General features: G+C 39.0%; 1 protein-coding gene across 2 annotated transcripts in view; it reads left to right on the top strand.

Moving 5' to 3' along the window:
* The window catches only part of UBE3D (ubiquitin protein ligase E3D), a 186,993-nt gene that overhangs the window by 28,784 nt on the left and 147,627 nt on the right, over positions 1-10,582 (top strand). For both annotated transcript variants that reach the window (XM_012001187.1, XM_012001186.1), the window contains exon 5: positions 778-847. In XM_012001187.1, the coding sequence (XP_011856577.1) occupies positions 778-847 (70 nt within the window). The remainder of the gene's footprint in view (positions 1-777; positions 848-10,582) is intronic.

The raw sequence follows: 10,582 nt of genomic DNA, 5'->3' as shown, positions 1-10,582 counted from the left end.
CAGAACCTCCTTTTCCCTGCCCACTTTATATGGCTTCTGCCTTGTTGCAGTATATCTGGACGAGAGGAATGTTGTATGGTTTTAACAAAGGTATAATTATGGATGTGAAAAGGCATATTCTTTGTTTATTGATTAGGCAAATGCTAGTTATTTTAATCTATGTCTCAAATAATGAATTTGGATTTTTGAAGGTTAGGATTGTTTCAGGAATTGTCCCAGAGCACTGCCTGTCTTTCCAGTTACCGTGCCGATCCTAAGTGGAAAAAATGGAAGTATATGAACAGAATATATATTGTTAACTTTTCACTTATTGTAGTTAAGGATTATAGGTTACTTTTACATAAATTACACTGGACTAGGAATCAAAATAGTGTGAGTTCAAGTTCTGATTCTTCTGTGTTCTATACACATGAGTTGAGGCAAGTCATCAACCCTGTCTTTGTTGCCCACCATCTGCCTGTTCTAAGTTATAAGGCTATTTGGAAGTGCTTTTTAGAAATGTAAGGTACCACTTAATTCAAATTATTTGGCAACTTTTGGATTATCAAGAAGTGGCTAGTTTTGGAAAAGTGAATCTGTGCTTTATTGTTTCTTAAGACTTGAAAAATTATCTCTGTGCATGTGAATTATGCATACAAGCTAAATGTATTCCCAGTATTTAGTAGAGGGCAGAATAAAATGTAAAGTTCAATGTATACTCTGGGGACTATGTTAAAATTATATATTCCTTTTAAGAAAAGCTGAATGACATTTAAATGACATTTTTCTGTTCTACAGGAACCAAAGGCAAATACCAAAGTAATTTGTAAGCGTTGCAAGGTAATGTTGGGAGAGACCGTGTCATCAGGTAAGAATTTCATAACAAGAAGCCAAAATGATTGGCTTCTTGTTTAAAAGCCAGAATGATATTTTATAGTAAATGTATAGGAAAGATAGATGATTAATATATGCTGTAGAATTGGTGCTTTTCAAAATAGACCCCAACTAACATATCATCCAATATACCAAGAAGTTTGTATATTTTGACCTTCATAAGTACAGAGTATTGAATTTTAAGTATTAAGAACTTGAGTCATTTTCAGTGTTTCATAGCCTCTTTGTAGATATAAAGCAATAGTATAAAGTTTGTACTTAGGTCTATTTTAAAGAAAATTGGAGCTTTTCTCTCTTTCTTTCTCTCTCTTTCTTTCATCTGTTTTTTTTTTTTTTTTTTTTTTTTTTTTTTCAAGCTATTTTTTTTTTTTTTTTTTTTTTCATTTTACCTTCCTGGTAACTCACAAAACAGAGCTTTTTTCTTAACACAACTCCTCAGTCAGAAGAATTGGTGCCCAGAGGTGGAGGAGTTGTTTTTCTTGGCTGCCATCTGGCTTGGGGCTGTATTTTGGGGCTGGGGATGGAAGAGGACCTGTTGAAATGGAAGAAAAAACATTCTGAGTTTTGTACTTTGTCCCTTATTCTTTTTGTTTCCCAGTAACGTTGATTATATTTTATGTAAATTCTGTTATACTACTTTAAAATATTATACTGAAAATCCTGATAATTAAAATGCATTGCAATTTAAAGATATGGTTTACAGTGTCTAGAGAGCTGCAACATGCTGTGTCAGCTTGTGGAGGATGAATAATTACTTTTAATACAATTAATTAGAAGATGTGATTTACATGAAGCAGTTGTACTTAAGGGAAGGCAGATGATGATTTTTTGTTTGTTTGTTTACTTGTTTGTTTAATCATCAAAATCTTATAAATAGTTACTTGTTCATGGTGAGCCAGAAAGGAAAAATGAGTTAGTAAATGATACCATCCTTAACGTCATTTTTGGAAAATGAAAGCAAGCTCCTGAAGCAATACCTTAGAAAATGTTAAGCCTTCTGGTTAAATAAGGTGAATTGATTTTTAAATTATTTTCTCCCTGAAGTCCTGTTAAAATGTCAGTTAAGGAATGAAAAGATGTATATCAACAAAGGCAAAGAAATGGAGAAGGTATGACAATGACATAAACAAGAGATGTAAACAAACTTTTTTGGAACACAGTTGGCAGCCTGGAGGGAGCTGCAGCTTTGGTGTCTGTAGATCATTTGAATAAGGAGTGGGCCAATAATCTCTGTAGAGCCCCAAAACAGGTCAGAATTTGGAGGCAGCAGGTAACAGGGAAGGCAGTCTGAGGCAAGAAGCTGGAAGCAGGATGATTATTTCAAAGTGTATATATAGAGCTACTAGACTTCTAGGTTTCCCACTTCATTTTCAACTTGCTTCAAGGTTGGAGATTGGAAGACCTCTCCTATACCCTTGTTTTTGAATAATAGAAGAATACCAACTAGAGAAAAGATTTGTAGACACTGATTCTTCGGTAACATTCAACCAAAAATGAGGTAACATCGATGTTCAACAAAAATGAGGTTAAGCTGAGCACAGTGGTACATGCCTATAGTCCCAGCTACTTGGGAGTCTGAGGCAGGAGGGTCACTTGAGCCCAGGAGTTCGAGGCTGTAGTGCACTATTATTGCACCTATGAATAACCACTGCACTTCAGCCTGAAGAACATAGGGAGACTCCATCTCTTTAAAAAAAAGAGCTTATATTCATTCATCCTGCTGTCAACAAACCTTGTACCTATACCCAAGAACTTTCTCTCAGCATTTCACTGCCTTACACTAAAATTGAAATGAATTGAGACTCACCAAATATTTGAGGAAATCTCCAACAAAAAAGAAACCAAGGCAATTAAATGATTAAGCAAGCAAATTAAAAGCACTGAGAAGAAACACATTATGTATGCAACAGAAGAAAATCTTTAAAATAAATAAAATGCCCTTGAAGAAATAAACTAATATTGCTTCCATAATTCAGAGAATGTGGAATTTAAAAATATAATAGCTTCAGAAAAAAAAAATAAAGAATTGGAAGATAAAAGTAAAGAATTAGGCCAGAAATTAAAACCAAAAGACAGAGATTGAAAATTAAAGAAGAGGCCGGGCACAGAGGCTCACACCTGTAATCTCAGCACTTTGGGTGGCCAAGATGGGCAGATCACCTGAGGTCAGGAGCTCAAGACCAGCCTGGCCAATATGGTGAAACCTCGTCTCTACCAAAAATAAAAAAATTAGCCAGGTGTGGTGAAGTGCGCCTGTAATCCCAGCTACTAGGGAGGCTGAGGCAGGAGAATCACTTGAACCTGGGAGGCGAAGGTTACAGTGAGCTAAGATCGCGCCACTGCACTGCAGCCTGAGCAACAGGGCAAGTCTCCATCTCAAAAAAAAAAAAAAAAGAAAGAAAGAAAATTAAAATTAAAGAAGTACAAAACATATATATAATCAGTTAAGTTTCCTGAAGGTAGAGACATTGTCTATCTTGTCTATCAGTATGATCTCAGCACTTAGTGTAACGTCTGGCACATAGTGAGTACCCAGTAAGTATCTGTGAAATGAATAAGTAAATTGAGCTTTTCAGGACAACCAACATCTAGCTTATAGAAATTCTAGAAAGAGAGAATAGAGACAACAGAATGTAGGAAATTATCCAATAACAAAAATACCAAAAATACAAGACTATTTTCCAGAGCTAGGACTTCAGTTTCTTGACTGAAAGGGTCCACTAAGTACCCGCTGTAATTAGTAGAGGAATAGCAAGGAAGCCACCTCAGGCCACAGCAATGAGTAATTTCAGAACACCAAAGATGAAGTTTCCAGAGGGAAAAAGGCAGTTAATATAAGACAGATTAAGAATTAGAATAGCATTGAACATCTTAACACCAGAGCTGAAAGCCAGAAAACAGTGAAGCAGTGCCTTCATAATTTGAAAGGAAAAAGATTTTCAGCCCAGAATTCTATACACAGTCAAGTTGTCAGTCAAATATGAAAATAATAAAAGTCATTTTGCAAATAACAAAGTCTCAAAACACAATTCTCAAAGGTTTATTTTTCTTAGTAATTCACCATAAAATATAAATCACCAAAACTAGAGATTCAATCTAGGAAGAGATGACATGGAATTGGGTAACAAGGTGTACAATAAAGGAAAGCAGGATAAGGAAGTCCCAGGGTAAGGAGTGGGCAGCAGGCCTAGAGAATAGCAGCCTAGATTGAAGCAAATGGGAGAGAAGATTACAATAGAGATTTTTTTTTTTTTTTTTTTGAGACATAGTCTCACTCTGTTGCCTAGACTGGAGTCCAGTGGCATGATCATGGCTCATGGCAGCCTCAACCTCCCGGGCTCAAGTGATCCTCCTACCTCAGCCTCCCAAGTAGCTCGGACCACAGGTGCATACCACCATGTCTGACTAATTTTTAATTTTTTGTAGAAGTGGGGTCTCCCTATGTTGCCTAGGCTGATCTTAAACTCCAGGACTCTTAAACTCAAGTGATCCTCCTGCCTCAGCCTTCCAAGTGCTGGGATTACAAGCATGAGCCAACATACATGGTTGATTTTTTTTTTTTTTTTTTTTAGTTATAAAGTGGAATTGATAAATTATTTGATTTGTTTGACCACATGTGTTTTAGTTCATTTTCACACTGTTGTAAATAACTACTTGAGACTGGGTAATTTGTAAAGAAAAGAGGTTTAATTGACTCACAGTTCTACATGGCTCGGAAGTCTCAGGAATCTTACCATCATGGCAGAAGGCAAAGAAGAAGCAAGAACCTTCTTCACAAGGGGGCAGGAGAGAGAGAGCAGGGAACTGCCACACACTTTTAAACCATCAGATCTTGTGAGAACTCTATCATGAGACTGGTGAGATGGTGCTAAACCATTAGAAACCACTCCCATGATCCAGTCACTTCCCACCAGGCCCCAACTTTAACACGTGGAGATTACAACTTGACATGAGATTTGAGTGGGGACACAGAGCCAAACCATATCAACATGTGACAGATAATCTCGAGACAAACCATTTAATTATATGGAAAGAATTAGCTAAAAGGTGATTGAAGCAGTTATTCACTGCAGGAAGGAAAAAAGAAAGGTTGAACAAGAAAAGAAACATCTCCATTGTAGTATTATGGTAATAATAATGTAAACACTGAATATTTACTTTACTAAACATTGTAGTGTGATACAAAAGTATATTAGAAGGTCAATATGTGTGAGTTTGTGTGTGGGGTGGTATAAGAGATCTATACCCACATCTGTTCTAAAAGTAAATCACTAGGATTCCACTTCCCAAAATAGTGTCATGAAGAGAATGGGCAACTTTATTCTGTAGCAAACATGTACAAAACTGGACAATTTAAAAAATTAATAACCATATTAGGGCACTAGAAAATGAACAAAAGTGAAACAACAGTTTTAGAACTATTTAAGTAATGGAAAACTGCTACTGGGAAAGAATAGCAAGTTTGTAATTTTTTTTTGTCTGGGGAGGCAGATGGACCTTGCCACTTTATATCTTCCCAACTCAGGCAGGAAAAGCCCACAGCTTTACTGTCAATACATGGTGGGTTTGGTTTAGGGTAGGTGGTGGAGAAAGCAGAAATTCTAAGGAGGATATTTTGGAAGCAAAGTGATTGTATTAGTCCATTCTCACATTGCTATAAAGAAATACCAAGAGTGGGTAATTTATAAAGAAAATAGGTTTAATTGGCTTATGGTACTGCAGGCTGTACAGGAAGCATAGCAGCTTCTGGTTTTGGGGAGGCCTCAGGAAACTTACAATCATGGCACAAAACAGAGGAGGAGTGAGGCATCTCACATAGTGGAAGCAGTAGCAAGAGAGAATGAGGGGAGGTGCTACACACTTTTAAACAAGTAGATCTTGTAAGAAGTCACTCACTCACCATCACAAGTACAGCACCAAGGTGATGGTGCTAAACCATTCATGAAGGACCCACTGCCATAATCCGGTCACTTCCCATCAGGTCCCACCTCCAACATTAGGGATTACAATACAGCAGGAGATTTGGGTGGGGACACAGATCCAAACCATATCAGAGATATAGTTCTGATGTTTGTCTCCTTTAAATCTCATAAAATAATAATAAAATGTAATTCCCAATTTAAAATAATACAATGTGATCCCCAATTTTTGAGGTAGGGTGTGGTGGGAGGTGTTTGCGTAATGGGGCAGATCCCTCATGAATGTCTTTGTGCTGTCCTCATGATAGTGAGTGAATGCTTATGAGATCTGGTTATTTAAAAGTGTGTGGCACCTCTCTTCTCTCTCTCTCATCCCTGCTTTCACCATGTGAGACACCTTGCTCCTTCTTTGCCTTCCACCATGATTGTCAGGTTCCCAAGGTCCTTACCAGAAGCCAAGCAAATGCTGGAGGCTTGCCTGTACAGCCTGGAGAGCCATGAGACAATGAAACTGTATTAGTCTGTTCTCATGCTGTTAATAAACACATACCCAAGACTGGGTAATTTATAAAGAAAAAGGTTTAATTGACTCACAGTATCACATGGCTGGGAAGGTCTCACAATCATGGCAAAAGGTGAAGGGGGACAAAGACACGTTTTACATGGTGTTAGGCAACAGAGAGTGTGCAGGGGTACTGCCCTTTATAAAACCATCATATCTTGTGAGACTTACTATCACAAGAACAGGACAGGAAAACCCCGCCCCCATGATTCAGTGAATTCCCACTGGGTCCCTCCCATGACACATGGGGATTATGGGAACAACAATTCAAGATGATATTTGGGTGGGGACACAGCCAAACCGTATCATTCTGTCCCTGGCTACTCCCAAATCTGATGTCCTCACATTTCAAAACCAATCATGCTTTCCCAACAGTCCCCAGAGTCTTAACTCATTTCAGCATTAACTGAAAAGTCCAAGTCCAAAGTCTCATCAGAGACAAGGCAAATCCCTTCCGCCTATGAGACTGTAAAATCAAAAACAAGTTAGGTACTTCCTAGATAAAATGGGGGTACAGGCATTGGGTAAATGCACCCACTCCAAATGGAAGAAATTGGCCAAATCAAAGGGGCTAAAGGTCCCATGCAAATCTGAAATCTAGCAAAGCAGTCAAACCTTAAAGCTCCAAAATGATCTCTTTTGACTTCATGTTTCACATCCAGGTCATGCTGATGCAAGAGGTGGGCTCCCATGGCCTTGAACAGCTCTGGCCCTGTGGTTTTGCAGGATACATCCCCACCCAGCTTCTTTCATGTACTGTTTTTGAGTTACTGTGGCTTTTCTAGGCATACGGTGTAAGCCTTCTGTGTATCTGTTATTCTGGGGTCTAGAGGATGGTGGCCCTCCTCTCACAGCTCTGCCAGGCAGTGCCACAGTGGGAACTCTATGTGGGAGCTCCCACCCCACCTTTCCCTTCTGCACTGCCCTAACAGAGGTTCTCCATGAGGGCTGCAGCCCTGCAGCACACCTCTGCCTGGATATCCAGGTATTTCCATACAGTCTCAGAAATCTTGGTGGAGATTCCCAAACCTCAACTCTTGACTTCTGTGCACCCACAGGCTTAACACCACATGGAAGTTGCCAAGTCTTGAGGCTTGTAACCTCTGAAGCCTGGGCCCAAGCTCTACCTTGGCCCCTTTTAGCCATGGCTAGAGTGACTGGGACACAGGGCACCAAGTCCCTAGGCTGTGCACAGCAGGAAACCATTTTTTCCTTCTAGGCCTCCAGGCCTGTGATGGGAGGAGCTACTGCAAAGGTCTCTGACATGCCCTGGAGTCACTTTCCCCATTGTCTTAGTGGTTAACATTTGGTTTCTTGTTACTTGTGCAGATTTCTGCAGCAGTAGAAATTCAAGCAGGCTTGAATGCAAGGCCCCATGGAAGTCCGAAATCCAGCAAAGCAGTCAAATCTTAAAACTCCAAAATGATCTCCTTTGACTTCATGTCTCACATCTAGATCACACTGATACAAGTGGCTTGAATTTCTCCTTTGACTTTGTGTCTCACATCCAGGTCATGCTGATGCAAGATTCAAGCAGGCTGGAATTTCCCCCCAGAAAATGGGTTTTTCTTTTCTACCTAATCGTCCAGCTACAAGTTTTCCAAACTTTTATGCTCTGTCACCACTTGAATGCTTTGCTGGTTAGAAATTTCTTCCGCCAGGCTGGGTATAGTGGCTCATGCCTGTAATCCCAACACTTTGGGAGGCCAAGGCCAGTAGATCACTTGAGGTCAGGAGTTCAAGACCAGCCTAGTCAACATGGTGAAACCCCTGTCTCTACCAAAAAATACAAATATTAGCCAGGCGTATTGGTGCATGCCTGTAGTTCCAGCTACTTGGGAGGCTGAGGCATGAGAATCACTTGAATTTGGGAGGCAGAGGTTGCAGTGAGCTGATATTACACCACTGCACTCCAGCCTGAGCAACAGAGTGAGAACCGGTTTCAAAAAAAAGAGGAAGAAATTTCTTCCACCAGATACCCTAAGTTATCTCTCACAAGTTCAAAATTCCACAGATGTCTAGGGCAGGGACAAAATGCTGCCAGTTTCTTTCCTAAAGCATAACAAGAGTCACCCTTGCTCCAGTTCCCAACAAATTCCTCATCTCTCTCTGAGACCACCTCAGCCTGGACTTCATTGTCCGTATCCCTATCAGCATTTTGGTCAAAACCATTCAACAATTCTCTAGGAAGGTTCAAATTTTCCCCCATTTTCTTATCTTCTGAGCCCTCCAAGTCTCTAGGAAGTTTCAAGCTTTCCCACATTTTCCTCTCTTCTTCTGAGCCCTCTAAACTGTTCCAGCCTCTGCTTGTTACCCAAGTTCCAAAGTTGCTTCCACATTTTCCAGTATCCTTACAGCAGCACCCCACTCTACCAGTACTAATTTACTGTATTAGTCCGTTCTTATGCTGCTAATAAAGACATACCTGAGACTGGGTAATTTATAAAGAAAAAGAAGTTTAATGGACTCACAGTTCCATATGGTTCAGGAGGCCTTACAATCATGGCAGAAGGTGAAGGAGGAGGAAAGACAGGTCTTACATGGTGGCAGGCAAGAGAGCTTGTGCAGGGGAACCGTCTTTTATAAAACCATCAGATCTCATGAGACTTATTCATTATCATGAGAACATGATATGGAAAAACACGCCCCCATGGTTTAATTACCTCCCACTGGGTCGCTCCCATGATACATGGCAATTATGGGAGCTACAATTTAAGATGAGATTTGAGTAGAGACACAGCCAAACCCTATCAGAAACCTCTTTTTTTTTTTTTTTTTTTTTAATTAGCCTCAGGTATTTATTATAGCAATACAAAAACCACCTGCTGCACAAAGGATGATAGATGAGCTGAGATAACTTCTCTGCCCTAACACAACTCTAGCTGACTCCTAAACCTTGCATATACACAAAAAAATGGCAGGGAGTATCTATTGTATATATTTTCAGTAAGAATTGAAAGCTTAGGGGGACCTGTGAATTTGCTGTGACTTTGATTGCATTCCTCAATCCACATACAACTTGGGTAGCAGAAGGTAATTTTTGTAAGAAGCCTTACTGGCTTGAAGTATTTGAGTAGAGCCTTGCCCAAAATTATTTGCTGACAGCTAACCTATGCAGGTACAGTGGATACTTGCTAGGGAACCAGACTAAAAAAAAAAAATTAAAACTGAGTAGAGACATTAGTGGCTACACACTGTGGGGAGATACATTTCACAGTTTGAGTCCAGGCCAGTCAATTGATTGCTGTCCCAACCAATAACCAACAACCGTCAGAAGAGCAAAACAAAATCCACAGTTGCCACAACATATTGCACACAATGTCCTGCTTCTGTCTAAAAATTATTAGGTGTGCAAAGAAACTGAAAAGAATGTTTCATACTCAAGAAAAAAAGGACTTAATAAACAGATACTTAGTAAACACAAATATTTGATTGAGCAGACAAACATGTGGAAGCAGCTGTTATAAATATGGCAAATATTTATATTTGCTTAGCATATTTAGCAATATGAAAGGTGTAAAGGTAGCTGAAAGGAAAAGGAAACTGTAACAGTAAGTATATTTAGGAAAGACCCACAGTAAAATTTCTTAAAAAGTATTATAATTGATATTAAAAACTCAGCCAGTGGTTTAACACCAGATTAGGTACAACTTGAAGATAGAATTAATGAACAAAAGAGAGACGACAAGAAAAACCTGTTATGTAGCACAGAGAGACAAAAGGCAAAAAATATAGAAGAGAGAGTAAGAGACGTAGAACATCGACTATCCATTGTATGTTTAATCAGACTTCCAGGAGGAAAAGAAAGGAGCATGGGCAATATTTGAAGAGATAATTGTTGAGAATTTTACAAAAGTGATGAAGAACAGCAATCTATAGATTCAAGGGACCCAGTGATTTCCAATTCGGTGAAGCCCTAGCAAGAAAAATAAAAATAAATCCATACCTAGACACATGCAAGTAATACTGTAGAATAAAAAGTGGGGATAATCTTAAATGCAGCTGAAGAAAAATGACAGAGTTCCTTCAAAGGAACAGCAGTAATGGAAGTCTGAAGACAGTGGAACAATATTGCCAATGTGTGCAAATAACTGTTGATCCTAGGACTTAATCTCAAGTGAAAATTTCCTTTAAGAATGAAGGCTAAGATAAATATGGTTTCTGACAAACACAAACTGGGATAATTCGATACTAATGGGTTTTTTTATTTTTTATTTTTATTTATTTA

The sequence above is a fragment of the Mandrillus leucophaeus genome, unplaced genomic scaffold (genome assembly GCF_000951045.1).
Source record: "Mandrillus leucophaeus isolate KB7577 unplaced genomic scaffold, Mleu.le_1.0 Scaffold652, whole genome shotgun sequence".
In the NCBI taxonomy this organism is placed as follows: domain Eukaryota; kingdom Metazoa; phylum Chordata; class Mammalia; order Primates; family Cercopithecidae; genus Mandrillus; species Mandrillus leucophaeus.
The sequence above is the reverse complement of the archived record's forward strand: the minus strand, read 5'-3'. Positions and strand labels throughout refer to the sequence as shown.